Source organism: Lissotriton vulgaris, chromosome 7, assembly GCF_964263255.1.
Source record: "Lissotriton vulgaris chromosome 7, aLisVul1.2, whole genome shotgun sequence".
Taxonomy (NCBI): Eukaryota; Metazoa; Chordata; class Amphibia; order Caudata; family Salamandridae; genus Lissotriton; species Lissotriton vulgaris.
The window spans coordinates 1,512,070,021-1,512,089,626 of NC_141695.1; the positions used below are offsets into that span (position 1 = coordinate 1,512,070,021).

The 19,606-nt window shown below is 43.8% G+C and overlaps 1 protein-coding gene across 5 annotated transcripts in view; it reads left to right on the top strand.

The window, feature by feature from the left end:
- SH2B1 (SH2B adaptor protein 1) overlaps positions 1-14,979 on the top strand; it is a 551,274-nt gene extending 536,295 nt beyond the window's left edge. For 3 of the 5 annotated variants that reach the window (XM_086932370.1, XM_086932372.1, XM_086932371.1), the window contains one exon: positions 11,119-14,979. In XM_086932370.1, the coding sequence (XP_086788496.1) occupies positions 11,119-11,468 (350 nt within the window). In that variant the 3' untranslated portion in view covers positions 11,469-14,979. Of the gene's footprint in view, positions 1-7,755; positions 7,856-11,118 lie in introns of all 5 variants that reach the window. The other 2 variants (XM_086932373.1, XM_086932374.1) reach the window with 1 other exon arrangement.
- Positions 14,980-19,606: the final 4,627 nt, after the last annotated feature.

The following is a 19,606-nucleotide window of genomic DNA, read 5'->3' on the forward strand; positions in this document are numbered from 1 at the left end:
CCTGGCTGTATGCAAATTAGTCTGTTCCTGTCCCTGTTCCCATGATGCACTGGGCCAGGGACAGACTGATTTGCATATAGCCAGGTTCTGAGCTGGGATGGGGCAGTGAGATAAATAACGGTGATGGATCAAGCCCTGATCTTTGGACTGGGTAAGAGTGGTCTGCTCAATTCAGACACTCTGTTCATCACCACCCCCTTTTGTAAATCGATTTTGGCCACTATAGGTGTGGCAGGGTATACTCAGACATGAGTCCCTTTCTCACTGCTCCATCAGGATTCAAGCAAGCCGGGCCGAAGAGGCTGAAATGCCAGAATCCGGTCCCCGGTAGCTTGTCTCCTTTCTGGTAAAGAATTGGCTTGGTAGTTTAGTCTGCCCTGTTCCCATGATGCACTGGGCCAGGGACAGACTGATTTGCATATAGCCAGGTTCTGAGCTGGGATGGGGCAGTGAGATAAATAACGGTGATGGATCAAGCCCTGATCTTTGGACTGGGTAAGAGTGGTCTGCTCAATTCAGACACTCTGTTCATCACCACCCCCTTTTGTAAATCGATCATGTTAAAATATGACAGGACCTGGTCTGATTTGCATCCCTCACTTGTTCTTTTGATTATCTAAACACTGCTAGTCTAGTTCTCACATGTTCCTGAACTTAGCGTTTCTGATTATCCAGGAACACACTCCAACATGGCGAGCACACTCTCAGTCCCCTTTCGATTTCCATGCCCCTTCTTATAGAGCACTACCGCGATCTGCCTCTATTCACCCGGTGGAAGCACTTGGTTACCCGGGAGCACCGGCGTTCCTCACTCGGTAAGATCCCTGACAGTCACGAACTGAGTCACTTTGCGTTTACTTCACCCCAAGATCGCTATATTTTTATTTCCTCCGGTCTTTTTTTCGCTTCAGGGAAGCTTTACCATTAGGATACTGCCAAATTGAGCGCGAATTTCGGCGCCGTTTAAAGAGGTTGAGCCACATCCCGACCAGATTAGTAAGCGCGTTTTCTTCTCAAATCACTTAACCCCTTGCAATTAACGTTCGGCACGTTTCACTCTGAAAGCATACTAACTAATCCTTTTTGGACACACGTTTGGATATTGCATTTTCAATTTTTAATCATTAATGGATGCAGTCTACTCCACCACAGACACCCTTAGTGTTTTCTTTTCTTCTGCCTAATACACTTGTCGATTTCTGGATGCTTTTCTGGTTGTTCACATTTCACTTTCACTCTTCACTGGTTTCTTTGTTGCTCTTAGCCATAAATATAGGACGTTTTTTCAACTAGCACACAGTGTTGTTTTTCGAGCACAAATTCTGGCTCTCTTGATATGATATGCCACATATGTATTGACTGCAATGTATACTGATGTAGATACTATCTTGTTGTAGATTCCCCTGACGAAGGGCTGACTTTTAAGCCCGAAATGCATTGGAAGACACCTTGAAAATTATGAATATGAAAAATGCGTAATCTTGTGATGACACAACAATTTTACCTGCATAAGAATTAAACAACCTTTGGACAACAGTTTACGAACAATATCCAATTCATTTGAATTGTTAATTTCTGTTTATGTATGATGAACTATGATTTCCAATGAGTAACCTACTAAAAATTGCATAAACTATGATCACCTACACTCATCGGAGTGAATAGCGCAGTGCATTAGGCTCCTGAGGAGTTCTCAGGAAATTTTTTCCTCTTTTTTCCTCTTTCAGAATAAAGGTTTAGCAGGACCTTTTACCTTTTGCACGCATAGTTAAGCTTAAGACCATAGATTACAATATTCACAACAGAAGCCTTTGTCACACTGAGTGCACCCGCTGCTGCAACCTTTATAGTTTCACTGGTTAGAGCGGCAGACCCTGATGCAGAGATCTGACCCGGGACCAGGGTTCGATTCCCGTCGCGGCAGGGTCTTGGGCTCAATGTCCGCGGACCCGATAATTCTCGCCACGGTGCCTACTCTTATCATGGGTCCCACTCTGCAACTCTGGGCAATAGCTTGCTTAATCTCAACACCGGCCCTAATCGCCAAGGATGCCTGGCTTTACCTTGGGTGGGCTCCTCACAGGAACAGGCCAGGATTGGTTCCTCAGCTGTACAGTGCGGGGACACACTGCTAAGTGTAACCAGGCGCTTTATAAGCTCAGTTACTTTACTACTTTTGTTGACAGGTCCACATAAATCCATTTCTGCCCGCCCTCCCCACCAGACAAGGTTTGTAGGAAATAGCCATAGTTTTCCACCATACATCGCAAAGAAATAGCCTCGTCTTTGTTGAAAGGTCCACATAGTTTACAAATCGAGCTCACCAAATTATTCTTGGGTTTTAACCATCTTTAGTTGCACTGTGACCTATGAATGATACTTCTTCTGTTCCAAATAAACATTTATTAACATTAAGTGTTAAAACTGCTTCTTTGAACCTTTTCAGGACAGTACAGACACTTTCATTATGTTCTTCATAATTTGAAAAAAATATTAGTACTTTATTTAGAAAAGCCGCTCAGACAAGTTTCCCAAATTAGATTGCATTACACGATTGAAGACTAAAGAAGCCTACCCACAACCAAAAGGCATTCTTAGAACTGTTAAAGAACCCATCAGTGTAATGAAATTTGTATGTTCTTGAGAATCCAGGTGTAACTTGATCTGATGATATGCAGAAACTAGATCCTCATAAATATTTTATAAAGCTATAGTAGACAACAATTCTGTGATGCTGGGGAGTGGATATTGGTGTACTATAATATCTTTATTAAGCCCTCTTTAGTCTAAACACAGCATAATTGGTCCATTGTCTTTCCTAGCCATGCCCAATGGAGCCATTCATTTACCTCCGCTAGTGTAATCACCCACAACTGTTGAAGGTTCTCCAATTCTTCACGAACAGCACCCTGAACACTCAACAGTATTCTACTAACCTCTTCTACTACATGACCAGGGTTAGCTTTCAGTTTAATATACTGTTTTCTTATTGAATACTTCGAGTGAACAACTTTTCAAAATTCTCACACGCCTTGTTCTCTTGGTTCACACTCACTTGTGGTTGAGCATTCAAATATAAATAAATACCAGCGACTTCTGATGAAGACTCCCCAGAATATTGTCTCCCTTGATAGATACATAAAGTTTCCTTGGAATGATACAGTTCTTGAACTGAGTTGTATACATAAAGTGCCCCTCATCTTAATTTTGTGGCTTTCATAACCACCAGGTTTGATCTCTATTTAACAGAGTTTAGTATCGCCATTAAACATGCTATCAAATAGTTTTTGAGAAATTATGCTTGACCATCAACAAAAATCAGACATCTTCTGAAACAGCTTATCATTAACCTTGACTTTCTAGGATTCCCTGGGCTCTAGTTAACAATTTGCAATACTATTTCATCAGTATCGTCCTTCTCTACACTACGTTCTCAAACCTTGACAGAACTTTTACTACAGTCAATACCATTACATCTGTACCCACATTTTTTGCACGTAGCCTGTAGAGCCAGGGACTCCTTATCATTACGCATGTGCCCTCTTAGCCCACACCTGTAACGTTGACCTTTAAATGTTTAGGAGTGACTTCTCATTTCTATATTTTTCCACCAGTACACTCTTCAATACTATGTAACACTTCATTTTCTACTCTTTTAAGCATACCCACACTATCCATTGTGCTTGACTCTTTTAGCGGAGGCTGACATCCTCTAAAGGTGGTTCATCTTTTAGCCAAAGCTCCTCGTGGATCTTGTCACACCGACATTTAACAAAAATGTACCCCGACTATGTTAATTTTTTTTAATTCCCAAACTTGCAGGGCGAGCTATTTTTCTGAGGACAGTGACCTATTCCCAACAGATGTTTTCTCTCTCTGGGCTCTCAGACCAAAATGATAACACTCCAAAATGGCACTCGTAAGTGCCAAATAATGTAAGTAATGCTTCTTTATAGGTGCCTAAAATTAGTTCTTAACTCTTTTTTGGTCCGAGCTACCATACAAGTTTCTAGCAGAATTCAGGAGGGAAAATCTGCCACCCGAGAGTGCCTCATTAGCCATCCCGGCTGTGGGGCACTTGTTACCACTGCTAGGAGGACCTAAATTGGAGCCCCTTGGCTGCCCTGGTGATTGCAGTCTGCAAGCCACGAACACTGACAGTGGGTTGAGGCTGTGTACTCAGGATCCCAGCAATCATCATTACTGAAAGGAAGACACTGGTGTCTTTATTATCTCCTCCTCCACCAATACAAGCTTAACTTTTAATACAAAGCACATCTGGATTCTAGAACCACTAACGGTATGACCTCACTGATGAAGCTGTGAAGGCCTAATAGATACTGCACTAAGCTCCATATGGCTCAGGTGTAGGTCCAGCAATCTAGATACACAGCACTGCTCTGTTTTCAGGTGACATACCAGGTCCCATTTCTTCCCACCTTTGACTGGTGAGTCTGTTAAGTGAGCTTCCTCAAAGAAGGCCAAGTAGATGGAGCAGAACAGTCCCATCGGTCTTGCAAAGTATTTTGATGTCCAGAAGTAAGTATTATGGGTATTACACCAAATACAACTCAACATCCAAAGCCAGAGGATTTGCTGCAAGCTTTGTCGTACTCTGGAGGAGACCTCTTGCACCGCGCTACTTTCACCCTGGCAATGTTGGCACCCTTTATCAAATGTTCTCTCCAGAGAGCCTCTGATGTGTCTTCATGCCCCAGGAAGATTAGTGGGTGTACGACTAGTTCCACACTATCCAATCCGGGACCTGCTTCGTTTTGTGACGTTGGCACCTTTTAGCCCTACTTCTCTGCCACCTGTTCATCATTCTTCATCAGAGGCCTTTTCAGCTGTTCTGCCTTTAGATCTAGTGTTGGCTTGACCACGAAATTGGATCACTCATGAAATTATACATTTCCTTAAGACCCTCTAGCTTTATGAAATGTAGACGAAAGACACAGCAGTTGTTGTCAGAAGCCCCTAAATGTCCCTCCATGTACAATACAGCTCCTGTACCGATGGTGAACTGTCAGGCTGCATGTTACCATCATTTGCCTCCTGGGTATCCGAAATTCCTGCTATCCGAATGCTCTGAGGTGCAGGCATATTTGTCTTCAAGATTTTTTTTTTCTTACTTGTCCTACTGATATGAAGTCGAAAAAGATTAAAGACCTGGAAAAGCTCTTCTCTTCAAGGAGTCTGCTCTTCTCTCAATTAATGCGACTTGCCTTTTTGCACGATACTGTTTAGTGGGAGGTGGCTCAACTAATTTTTCCTAATCACCCTGATCACTTTGCATTGTTTGTGCGTGATAGACATGATGCAGTGAAACAAATACTCCCTCTTGTCTGGACAAGGTCCTCTCAGTTGCCTGATACGTTGGCTCCTCACTCTGCATCAAATGGACATACCTGTCTACACTCCGCTAGCTTTTCGGGAGACAGCCAGTATCTATATTACATATGCTGTTCGATGGATCCTATTTGGCAACAAGACCGACTTTGCTCTAGGTTGCTTTAAACAAGGACAGGCCATAGGACAATCAGTTAATAATATTAATAAACATTGATTAACACATTTAAGTGTCATTAGCACAAAAGAGCTTAATTGGTTTGAGTAAACCCTGATTAATGCCTCCTAAATTATTCAATTATGGAATCATTATATAGAAAAAGCAACTGGGTCCATACTCCCAAGGCCGAATAATTGTGATTTAAAAAAAAAAAAAATTATTTCACAGCTAGGATTGAATACCTGATATAGTTAAATACCATTGTTTAGAACACCTGCACAATAAAACCAGTGTAGCTTAAACCATACTGACAGATTCACGTAGTGCAATACGCTATTTGTTACCCTCCTTGAGGGAAGGGAAGAGCATCATGATCTACTCGAGGCTTCGCCTCTTGTGAATCACGACTCTTACCCATGCTCAACAATGGTAATAAAGAGAATTTTACACTTTCTATGTAGAAAATCGCCCAAGTCAATCAGAATAAATGTTGGCCACTAACCCGTTATTTTGTTTATATTTACGTACATTAAATAATTTACTCCTCACTCCAAGCTGCTTTGAAATGACAACATAAATGTGCCTTTTTAGTTGCATTTCCCCATAGCTATCCATTCAATGTGTGGGCGATGCGACAATCTTTAAACGCAATGCCTAACATTTAACATTTATACTTGGTCATTAAAAGAAAAATGTCAAAAATAATTTTAACGTTTGAGATTGTAACATTGGCACCAGGCCTTAAATAAAGGATAGATTCTAAGTGACTGATGAGAGCAAGAAATGCATTAAATGTTGTGGATGCTACTGAAGCATCACTTAATTCTTTCAAGTTGTTTTCATTCCAGTTGATGCACGATACCAGAGGGGTGGTTACTGATTTTGATGCCCACAGACTCAAACATAAGGAAGACTTAAAAGAGCAAAGTTATAGAAACAACACTGTAGTATAAAGCTTTTAGTTACTGTTTTTAAAAATGTTGTTTGATGTGCGCCATTCAGCTTGACTGCTTACTCAAACTGCGACACCTGCATAGACTTCATCTGCCAGTCAGCCAGTGTATTGATTCTCTGCCCAACACAAACAAACCTTTTATGATTTGGGTTAAACTTTGAACAAAATGTAGATTTTCTGCCACAAATGCAGATACGTTTCTAATAATAAATGAACTGTTGGAAAATAGAACAGATAAGGCAGAAGCTACTTTCCACTGCTGGTCATCGAGGAGTGGAAAGAGGAAATTGTAAAAATGGGGCATTCTTGAAAAATGAGGAATTGAATATCCTAGCTATACAGTCACTCATCAGTCCCAAGTAATGCAATTGATCACCTTCATTCGGTCTACAGTGCTAGTTATTGGTAAACACAGTATCAGTTATGTTGGAACCTTTTACTGAACAAACCCACTGGAGCGGAGATTGTGCCTGATGTAAATTACCTTCTGTGAAGACAGTGATAAAACAGTTCTTGAACTGCTACCTTCGAGGACAGGCATGTTTGTTACCACAAAGCTCTCGCAGTTGTACTTATTTATACACAGACACCTGCATTCAGGTTTCAGATATACCACAGTCCTAAAGAGACTTATTCTGTTGTCACATCAGCAGTTCTGGCAACTTAAACATGGCCAAAAGAAAGTTGAAGGGCTGTCAGTAGCTGAAACCTAGTTTGAGTTGTATTTTGTCAATTAATGTTTGCATGACAATAACTTGTGTTGACTGGCAATTTGTTGGTCACATTATATGGAAATACTTCAATTGGCCATTCACTGTTCTCTAGTCATACACAGTACTAAGGCTGTGGATGCTTGTTTTATATATATATATATATATATATATATATATATATATATATATATTATGCTTTATAGGCACGCATGTGTTTATTTTTTCGCTGTTTACATTGCAGTGAATGACTAGGGTTAGTTGATCGCTGTTTGAATTACAATAAAATCCTAGTATTGATCCTTTGCTATGACAATGAGGCACTGCCATTGCTTGTTCATTGATCACATTAAGATGTGGCCTCTGTTTAGTCGTTAATTTGCTAACCTCACCTTCAAAGGCTAGTGTTCACTTTACAATCAGATGATGGGAGTGGGTATTCGATTTGTATGTTTTTTTGCTTATTTGTTCCTCCTTCACCTTTTGCCATTCCTGCATTGATCCACAAGCTTGATTGGCTCTTTGTTTCATGCTTTCTTCGTTTCTGATTGGCTGTTTGTTCTATTGGTCCATCTTTGCAGGCCGTGAGCGGGCTGGCAGTAGATCGACAGTGTGTGAGGTCGCCCATCGCGTCCCCGACTCACCATCTACCCCCATCTCCATTGGAGCGAATGACTGTTTGTAAGTGTGTATTCTTCTCATTCATTGTTCATACATACCTCCCAAAAGGTTACATTCTGGCAGGGGTGGGACCATCACCAAAACGTCGACTGAGCAGTGATCGTGTGCAGTGGCTTTGCCTAGGACAGAGTGCTGCCAATGTAGAGGGGAGCTAACACAGCAGGCTACTTTTTACTGTCTTCAGGGAGGACATCAAACACGCTGGCAAGTACTGGCAATCTGTACTGGGCCTCATCTTGGAGTCTGAGTATTTTGCAGATTTGTGTCCCAGAAGGTAAGAAGTGAGCCTGCCAAGGTGCTTCGCATATGGTATTGACCATCTTCCAGAGGGTGGAAAGATAGTATTGCCAAGGAAGCCCAATGCAGGGGCCTCATACTCTGACACTCTGCAGGGGAAAAATCACCTCACAGATTGTGTACTATGAGTTGAGGAGGGGTCACTGAATAGAAATACTTGACTGAAGGTTTGTTTGAGGAGTTAGATGTATAGAAAACAGTGTAAAGTTAAAGTTTCACTTTGCTCCCGAATGCTATCCATAGCTTTATCTGGGGAATGAGAAAAATTGAGAGGGGATTGGTGGGAATTGCGCTTAAACACAAAACATTTGGAAGCAATCCTCTCCCATACAAAAATAACTCATTATAGCTTTCAAGCCTGACATCTACCATGAGGGGAGTACTGGCAATGTGCATTGAGCATCATTTAAACTTCTGAGGGTTCAGCGTTTGCAGGCAATTTGTCCAAGGGAGTGAGTTGATCTCGCAAAGGTGCTTTACCTAGAACATTGTCAGTCTCCTAGAGGATAGCCGGCTAGTACTGCCCAGGAAACAGAATGCTAGACAGTCTGCTGAAAGTTTTGCTCTTAGTCATTAAATGGCATTTCCATGAAGCTGATTGCTGAACATGTGAAACTAGGAGTGCACTCCTGTAAGGCTGAGCTTTTGTACATTGCATTACCTAGTGAACCCCCAGTGACAGCAATCTGAAGGGGATAAATCGAAGGTTGTGTACTCTGAGTAGGGAGACAAATTGTGAAGGGATTTCTGGGAATAATGCACAAACATAAACACCTTGAAGGAGTTCCCAAATAATTTGTTCCATTTTGGTAAGCAAAGACTAAGACAAAACATGGTGAACGAGGTATTCTATCAAATGTGTATTATAGAAATATATTCTTTTTTTTAACTCCAAAAGAATGGCAGATCCGGTGAAAAAGGGTTCTTTACCTAAATGTATGTGAATGATGGATAGATCTAAGTTTATTTTCCAACTCGTGAAAAGCTGAGGTTGCTGTCACTCCACCCCTTCTTCTCACACATTGTGTTGGACACAGTAAATCACACTACTTCTGTACTTACGTTCTCTGTAGTCTGAATATGTGCCCTTTCTAAGTGTGTGCCCCTAGTCCAGATTTCTCCTGGATCCACTATAAAATACCATAATCTGTACAACAAATGGACTTCTGTTAATTGTCTGTACGCTATTTGCACATCTGTCTGTATGCACGGTGTACACTTGTCACTTCTCTCTACACCAAGTAAAGTATACCCTGTACCAATTAGTTATTCATTTTCAAGTCTGAAAATAACAATAAACACTCAATATTATAACCATGTCCAGGTAAATTTATTTACTCAGCTAATCTGTAAACCACATATAGATGTCAGATATTTCTACCAATGATGTGTCACCAAGTGCATGCATGTGACTATATGACCAGTGACCATTCGTACACCACTCCAGATACGGATGAATGTCCAGACTAAGCTGTTATCTACATAAAATTGTAACAGCGCAACCAGTGCCCTAGTGTAAATCGCATCGACATGTTCACAAAATATCCACCAGTCAGCCACATTCTCATATGTGGATGTACTGAACACACATCTGTCTGAGAAACAAATGAAGGCTTTCCTTTGGGAACCTTTAACCCACGTTCAAATTTGGCAATATAAGTCTTTGAAATCTGATGCAAATGTGGTGGTATGGCAAACACCTAACTGAGATTGAAATCCACATCTGATGGCGCGTACATCCCCACAGGGTCTGTTGTGGAAATGTCCTCAATTACCCGTTGCAAAATAAGCCATGTGGTGGAAGATCTGAACCACTTTTTCCTGCACCTAGAGGGCATCTATTACTTTTTGTTAAATCAAGGGCCCGAATCACAAAGGTGACTTACACTTTTGAGTAAATTTACTACATTTCAGAGAACATAAACTTCACTTTTGTTGTAACTTACATTTTTATAGTTAGTCTAGTACTACACATGACCAACTACTGGTACTGCAACACCCTCCAATAGAATATAATGGAGGTTTCGGTACCAGTGGTTGGCAATGTGTAGTGGTGGACGTACCACAAAAGTGTAAGTTATTACAAAACTTTACATAACGAAAAGTAGTAAACCTACTCAAAAGTGTTAAGTTACTCAAAATTGCAGTTTGTGAATCAGGCCTCAAATGTTGAGGTGTAAAAATGTTGTCACCAAGTTTCAGATGTTTGTATGGGCCACAACATTGTATCATAACTATGAATCAGGAATTAGATGGTGCTGGACTTCGAAAAGGGTTTGCATGGGTGTGTGCGTTGCTGTTCACATACTACTTAATCTAGAACATTATTCCCACTCATTTCCCTTTTTGATTTCCTTCTTTCTTTCATACTTCTCTTGTGCATATATTGCCTCCCTCTTTCACATTGTTCAGTTGTGTACATTGTGCCTCCTTCTTTTACATAATTCTTTCTTGGTGCACATTATGCTTCCCTCCTGTGTTTGACACATCCATCAATCACACAGTGCCCCTCTCCCCTTTTCCAATTTTGTACTGCACCTTAATCCCCCAATTCTCATGCCCACCTCTCCCCTCCACACACACACTCACTCACTGTAAAGTGTCATGCATGGTCTTCCATCAAACACATAGCTCCACCCTTGTATTGATGATGCCCTTACACTCATTGTGTATCCTTTGTGCTCCTCACGTTCCTCACTCAACTGCCCCCCTCCCACACTCTTGTGCAGCGTTGCAAGACTATTAACAGACTGGTCTAAATGACTGTTTTCTAATAACATGGAGGTGTACATAAGTCATCAGATACTGGTGTAAGCAGTCAGGCAGCAGTACACAATGTCCTGTATCAATAGGAGAGTTTGCTATGAGTGAGAGGGCCAGGTATATTTGGACGGATAAAAGGAGGATGGGCAGAGTAATAATCTGATCGCTCCACTCTTTTTTTTGTTTTTGTTTTTGTTTTTCAGAAACGAACATCCGTAATCCCCCTCCACTACCTCCACACCCCCCATCTCGACAGCAGAGTCTGGACGGGGCACTCCAGCCCCCTTGGTACACCTTCAGCACCTCCTCAGCCAGTGTTAACAACCACAGCGAGGCCCCTTTCCCCAGGCCAGCTCCAGAACCACCCAGCATGCAACTTGAGGAAGAGGAGGGTGCTGAGGAGCTGGAGGAAGGCTCGGCCATCATCAGCCTCAACAGCGGTGCTGTCCGCCTGCAGCAGCTCCAGCCTGGGGGCTCTGAAGACTTGGGCGATGCCAGCAGTGCCGCAGCAGTGCGGGCCAGAGCTGTTGATAACCAGTATTCGTTCCTTTAGTGGGCACTATTTACTGTGCTGGGACACATAGGAATAATCGCTCCCTGAACCAGAACACTTGGTACTGCTGCTACAGACTCACCCAGGGAAAAGACACTAAGGAACATATGGAACAATTGATCGCTGCTACACAAACCGGACTCAACAATTGATTGAATTTTCACAAATCCCTCTCCCCAGTCACGGAGAGAGAGATCCATACATCCTTCTGAATCCACAGAATGAAGATGGAGATTTACACTGCTTTCTGCCCACTTATGAAGTAAGAGATGTGTGCATTCCTCTACAAAGCCACAAAAGGAAGATTCATGCATCCCTATATATAGCCTTACCTATGGAGAGATTCAAGTACCCTTCTGCTCTCCCGTAAAGATGGCAATTCATTCATCCTTCTGCGCCACCATAGACCGAAGACAGGTTTTCAGGCATCTCTCAGCATCTTTTTGCAATAGAAATCCACACATCCTTCTGCAACTCTTGGAGAAGGAGATCCACCCATTCTTCCGCACATAACCACAATGGAGACTGAAATGTATGCATCACAGTGAATATCCATAGTACTAAGATTCATGTACGTCGTCAGGACAGAGGTGGTAATTCACACATGCCTCTGCACAACAACAACATGGGATACATACATGAAGTTGGTCATCTGGTCTCTGGTCCAGATGTTGACTAGAAATAAAGGACATAACTTTTCCCCCTAAGTAATCTAGTAGGTTTTACATCCTCCTCCAAACTGCTTCTGGAAGTAGTTACCTTGTGATTTGGTGTTGTCAGTGGAGATAAAACACAAATTACATCTCAAAGTAGCATTATGCCCAAATGAAATTCCTCGTGGTGGCATCCTTTTTAAGGTACTTTATGCATACAGTCTTATGAACCCACACAAAGACTGTAAATAAGGATTTGTTATTTTGATATGATTATGATGTTTGCAGTGGGTTTTTTGTATTGTGAACCATCCATTTTATAAGGTACTCACTGTGGTAAACGGCGGTACGCAAATTGGGCAGCGTTCTACCACAAATTAGCCTTTTTTTGTGCTGTCTCCTACAACAGTGTGTAAGTGTTAAAGATATCAAACATCAACAGGCCTTTGTAGTGATTGTAACTGGGCGCACAGTAGTAAGGGGTATACAACTTCTTATCCAGTTACATGCACTGCAATCTGGTTGGAGTGTTGAATGAATTTGAACTGCCCAACATTATCACAGTAGGAGACTGGTAATGTGCCCTAATAGTGTACCTGCTGCATAGCAGGACAGAGGTCTGGAAACCTCATCTCACTGCTGACCAGAATGAGACTGGGGAGAAGCTGTACAACATAGCAGCCCCTCTGATACGTCAAAGGGACTGTAAATTCGTATCACACTACATGCACAAATCACATATGGATATGGTGTCCGATCAGTCACACTGCAGCCACCTGACCTAATTTAGGACATTGTCTCACGATGAAACGGTATGAAACTCCCACTTCAGACAAGCTATATGTTGCAAATTTGTGTTGTGCTGCACCCAGAGCAAACCAGAGAAAGCAGTAAAAAGTAGTGATACATCTGACAGCATTCTACAGAGACTACATATCGAACAAAGCCTTCTCTGACTGCCTCCATCCGAGTCTATGGAAACCCTTGCAGATCTTTGTTGCACCATCCACCAGAGGGGGAAAGTCATGACACAGCACACCCTTTGAATACTCAAAACATCTAAGCCTTGCCTCCTAAACATAACTACAGTGCAACACCACCCTACCCTAAACATATCACAACCTATACAATTTGGGTCTTCTCTTGTAGATACATGTATTTGTTAGACTTCATAAATTCTCCAGAAGTAGATTATGGTACTAAGATACTCACCAGTACCCTAGAGAATTGACATGATAATGAGATACACTATAATAGTGAGAGAAACTATAATGGTACAGGAAGAGAAAGTACAAACCGGTGTATCTTGATGGTACAGAGATGATGCGGTTGTTTGAGACTCTTTGGTACTGAGCATTATGAAGGTACTTGTTTCTAGGATAAGAGTTTCACGCTCAAGGACACTGTATGATACACAGACAATTACGGGCTCACTGAACCCCAGCCATCTGTGTGAATAGAGGTCCACTTTGTTCTCAGAGCTCCAATAGTGCATTTTGAGTTTTTAGTCTTTTCCACGCCATAACTAATATGTACCGTCTACAGCCATTGGTACAGATGGTGCAGGGTCCTAAGAGGCTCTACAGGCAGTCCAGGGTACTGAAAGACTAATAGGACATTCTTTGATACTGTAACATTCCTCTGATGGTCTGTGGCACTGAGAGACTCTGCAGGCTTTCATGATACTGAAAGACTCTTCGTACAGTACACAGTTCCAAAAACCTCGAACAATCCATGGCAGGCTGAGATCATGCTCTGAAAGAAATAGTCTGTCTGCTCTCACCGAACCTCCTTAGTTCAACTGCCAACTCTTACATCACAGACTTTCTTAACCTAGGCACTCACACCACGTTTTTTGTTGGCTTTTATACAGTATTCTCAGCTCAAGAGCCAAATGAAATGCAAATAATCAGTAATGGCTGTTTAAGGAATCCTTGGAGCCACATTTAATTCTAGGCATCTCTGCCCCTTTGGTTTGCTTATCGTTGTATAGGGTTCTCTTGTAGTTTCATTTTTTGATTCTTCATACCTCTCCGTGGGTTTTTCCCCCTTCCACTGGATCTCTCACTTTATCCATTGTCTTTCTCACTCACATGCTGTTCATTCAGGTCATATCTGTCTTATTCACTGTTCCTAGTTCCCATCTCCCCTAAATCACCAGTATCCTCTCTGACCAGGAGGAGTTGTTCCCTCTTTTTCACCTCTCCAAGGACCTAGCCTTATTCTGATTTATCCTCTGCCACCCCCTTTGCAGGTTTCCTGCTCCATGTCTCCTATAACTCCTATTTTAGCTATGCCTCTCCTGCTCAGGCTAAGATACTTACAATCCCTATTAATACTTGGGATCTATGTCTTCACTTTCTGCTAATGGAAGAATGTGTTGCAAATATAGTTTTTTATCAAACTGTACTGCAAAATTATAGGACATACATTATCAATTACAGCTGCCGTGAGTGGCCCCTGCAAATGGATGGCATAGCTAAGTTGCTGGCTCTAATGTACTAAAACACTACCCACTAATTCACTGTCCTGCTTCTCTTTGAAGAGAATTTCATCTAGAAATGTAACTCAACAATTTACACTATAATCTCCTCTCTTAAATTTATTTTTCTACTGTGGAATAGGACAAATATTAACTTTTTTCAACTTTCATTTTATCTGTTTTTCTTTTTTGTGTTTGTAAAGGCTTATTTTCTTTAAAATCTATTTGCTGAAAAGTATATCTTTAAATTATTTATTATACATATTGTTGGATCAATCCAGTTTTTAGATACACAGGAAGGACCTGTTATGTGCATTGGAAATTCTTGTACTGAGAACAATGTAATCCTTTAACAAAATTAAAATTCTTAACAGACTCTCTTTGCAGGTGTTAAGTTTTCTTTGAAACAAATGTTTCTTTTTTTTTTTTTTTTTTTGAAGCCTATAATTAAGTGCCGAAGCAGTAAAACAGCACACAGCTTTTCGCCTACAACCTGAGACATCAGGCCGGCAGCCATAAAAAAGGGGGGGGGGGGGCAAAGGCAGGCATATATTTGAAACGGCATGGCAGAATAGTTAGACACAGCATGTCGCCTACAACCCCTTAGGGCCGGCCGCAATATAAATGAGGCACAGTCAGGTAAGGCATATAATCATAGCAGTGGGAGAAGGCACACCGTATACAAGAAGAATGCAAATGAGGCTTGTTTTTCATTTTTTCAAAAAACAAAACTGGGAACAATCCCACCCGTAATGTACCACCATATCTTGTATGTGGATCAGAGGATTTGGAGGTGAGGCACTATAGAGCACAGCTAAATAATAGGGGCGACCTGCGCCAGTATAAGTGTGGTCCGCACCTGGGAAATACTACTGGCTAACACGGGATAGGAGGGGAAGAGGGGGGGGTACGAGGGAGGTGGGGGGGGGGGGGACATATGGCTAAGTCTGTGAGGTCAGTAGAGTGCCGAGGTCATGTGAGTAATGCTACGTGTAATATGCTAGTGACGCGAATATCGGGACGCAGAGCTGGTAGAGGCCAGGCGGCGGGAGTGGGCAAGGAGTATATAAGGACTATCCATGATTAGGAGGCAGGGGAGTATCGTAGGTCAGGGGGTCTAAGGGCACAATGTGCAGGCAGGCCCGTCCACAGGATAGCAACCTGGGGAGGGAGGGAGGACGGGAGGAAGGGAAGAGGGCGGTGTGGGAGTAGGACGGTCCGGGCAAAGGAACAGGCCAAGGACAGAGGAGAAGGGGGGAGTGCTTCAGGTATCCGGATGGTCCTCGCTCTGGTGTCGGAGTAGATAGGCAGTGAGGGGCCCCCATATGTCCTTGGGACGTGACTTGTGCGGTAAGAGTTCAGAGTAGTTGTGGAGGTGGTCTTGCCAGGTAGACATCGTATTGAGCCAGATCTTGAATTTGGGAGCACGACCTCTGCCCCATCTACATGCAACATGGCGTTTGGCCAACAGAAGGCCCAGTGCACATTTTTTTTTTGTGCTTTCAATGTCGGGACCGCATGCCCCAGCAAGGCGGTCTTAGGACAGGGGTCCATATCGACCCCAACCATATCAGATAAAGCTCTAAAAATGGCATGCCAATATTCCGCTACTGCAGGGCAGGTCCACGCCAGATGGAAGAAGTCAGCCCCTCCCGCCCCGCAACAAAGGCAGCGGTCATTATCTCGGAGGCCAAGCCGGAATAATTTGGAAGGAGTGAAGTAAGTGCGGTGCAAGAATTTAAAGTGAATTAACCTTAAGCGAGTATTGCCGTTCACTGCGGTGGTATGCGAGCAGCTTTCCTCCCACTGATCGTCAGAGAGCGGTGTGTCAAGGTCACCGTCCCATTCACTGCGAACCTTGAGCGGGGGAGGCGATGGGGCAGGCTGGGCATGTTTATAAAGCATGGACACCACATGTTTAGGGGTTTCAGTTTGTAAGAGCGAGTGCAAGGGGGGCAGGGTGTCCGGCTCGTCAGGAAAGTTCGGAATGACTGCCCTGACATTCTGCCTTAATCGGACATAAAGGAACGTGTCCATGACCGTGGGGGTGGTCTCCCCAAAGAACTGTGCCGAGGAACGGAACTGCCCCTGGAGGAAGAGATATCCCCAGGTGTGAATCGCCAGTTTCTTGAGGAGCTTGCGCCCTATCTCCTCACAGGTCACTCTCAATCTGGGGTCGTGTGCTAAAGGCATACATGGTGAGTATAAAAAGGTGACCTCCATGTGAGCCGCAATTTGGCGCCAGGCCTGGACAGTGCAGTCCACTGTAGTGGGGTCGCGGTCTGTCACTCTCGATTCGGTATAAAGATAACCCGATGGTTGTATAGGGCGCATATAACCATCTTCTACCGCGAGGTGGGCCATGACGGGAGGGGGATGTAGCCAGTACGCCACAAAGTGGGCCAGAAAAGGGGTGGTGATGAACAGAGTGTCTGAATTAAGCAGACGACTCTTACCCAGTCGAAAGATCAGGGCTTGATCCATCACCGTTTTTTAGCTCACTGCACCATCCCAGCTCAGAACTTGGCTATATGCAAATTAGTCTGACCCTGGCCCAGTGCATCATGGGAACAGGGCAGACCAAACTACCAAGCCAATTCTTATACTGGGAAGGAAACAGGCTTCCGGGGACCGGGTTCTGGCATTTCAGCTGTCTTCTGCCCGGCTTGCTTGAATCCTGATGGTGTAATGAGCAAGGGACTCACATCTGAGTATACCCTTCCACGCTTATGGTGGACAAAAACGATTCAGAAAAGGGGGTGGTGATGAACAGAGTGTCTGAATTAAGCAGACCACTCTTACCCAGTCCAAAGATCAGGGCTTGATCCATCACCGTTTTTTAGCTCACTGCACCATCCCAGCTCAGAACTTGGCTATATGCAAATTAGTCTGACCCTGGCCCAGTGCATCATGGGAACAGGGCAGACCAAACTACCAAGCCAATTCTTATACTGGGAAGGAAACAGGCTTCCGGGGACCGGTTTCTGGCATTTCAGCCGTCTTCGGCCCGGCTTGCTTGAATCCTGATGGTGCAATGAGCAAGGGACTCACATCTGAGTATACCCTTCCACGCTTATGGTGGCCAAAAACGATTCAGAAAAGGGGGTGGTGATGAACAGAGTGTCTGAATTAAGCAGACCACTCTTACCCAGTCCAAAGATCAGGGCTTGATCCATCACCGTTTTTTAGCTCACTGCACCATCCCAGCTCAGAACTTGGCTATATGCAAATTAGTCTGACCCTGGCCCAGTGCATCATGGGAACAGGGCAGACCAAACTACCAAGCCAATTCTTATACTGGGAAGGAAACAGGCTTCCGGGGACCGGTTTCTGGCATTTCAGTTGTCTTCGGCCCGGCTTGCTTGAATCCTGATGGTGCAATGAGCAAGGGACTCACATCTGAGTATACCCTCAATTGTCCCGCGGGCCGGAACTCCGCCGCGGGCCAGACCCTCAGGCCGCAAAGCACCGGACTATCCTGGCGAAGCAGAGCCGGTCAGGCGGACCTCTGCAGCAGCACCGCGGGCCGCCCAATCTTTGAAGCAAATGTTGGGTTTATTACCAACAAGTCTACTGTCTTACTTCACCTTAATAGCCTTTGGTCCCATTCTCAAATTGTAATGTTCTCCAAAGTGACATCTTTAAATTCATAAATATTGAAGCTCTGCCCATAAGCATGTTCAAAGAATAACTTCAAAGACTGTATTGGAATGGTAAGTTCTCCAGTATTCAATCTTTCATAGATTCACATGCTTGTATCTTCCCCGTCGTCATGGTGGGAGTCTCCCGGTAAATAATAATCATAGCAGTAGAAGAAAAAACTGCCTGAAACCATAGAGTAGAGAAACCAGAGGGTAACCTCTCCTCCTCATTATGTGGCCCAAACTACAGCCAATCAGCAACCAGCCCCAGCCTACACCATTCCCAGCAGAGCCACCATACCTCAGATTTCTAACCGCCTTCGTGTGAGAAGGAGTCTCCCTGAGCTCTGCTCAGTTTTTTGTCTCTCTTCACTGAACTTTTGACCTTTGTCAGCTGGATTCAGGTACTGTTTTTTCTTGTTGGAATTACTTCAGTCACGATGTCTGAAAGCTCTAAGAAGAGTCTTTTCAGAGCTTGCAGATCCTGTGGCAAGGCCAGGCTTTTTTCTGAGGATCCTCACAAGGAATGCTTGTACTGCCTATACCCCAAGCATATCCCTAAGGACTGCAAGTACTGCCAGAACTTCCCTCCCAAAACTCTGAGGGATAGGGAAGGGCGCCTCCTTATATGGCTTCAGAAAAGGAAGGTTCATGACTCCGAATCTGAAGGAGAAGCCATGGGACACTCCTCTAAGAAGTTAAGAGGGTCCTCTGAGGAAAAGGGAGATGTGAGGCATAAAGCAGGAAAATCTAAAGAAGGTGAACCTTCTACTTCACTCCCTCCAACTCCTCTCAAGCCTTCCTCAGAAAAGAGGGCTCCGTCGTCGCTTCCGTCAACGAGATCTGTTAAAAATCCAGTCAGATCGACGACGAGATCGTCGACGACGGCGGCGAAGACCGTTCCGTCGACGATGGCGACGACGACCGTTCCGTCGACGACCAGGACCAGTCCGTCGACGACGACGACGACGACAGTCTCGATGTCGACAGCTTCGTCGACGACGATGACAACGACGACTCCGTCGACGGTGAGAGTTAAGTCTTCGTCGACGAGCATCCCGTCGACGACCCCGTCGACGAGCATCCCGTCGACGACCCCGTCGACGAGCATCCCGTCGACGGCCCCGTCGACGGTGGATAAATCATTGAAGATGTCTTCTCCAACAAAAATAAGAAATTGCTCAGGACGAGGAAGTGGGAGACGAATGGAACCAATATATTGCTCCAACGTCTCCGGCGTCACCCTTGCCTCAATCAAGTTCTCCTCCAGCGGATATAGCCAGCTTTCATGACCTGATGGAGAAAGCGGCCACAAGGTTCAAACTTTCTATGCCAGTAAAGGAAAACGAGTGCTTCCTTTAT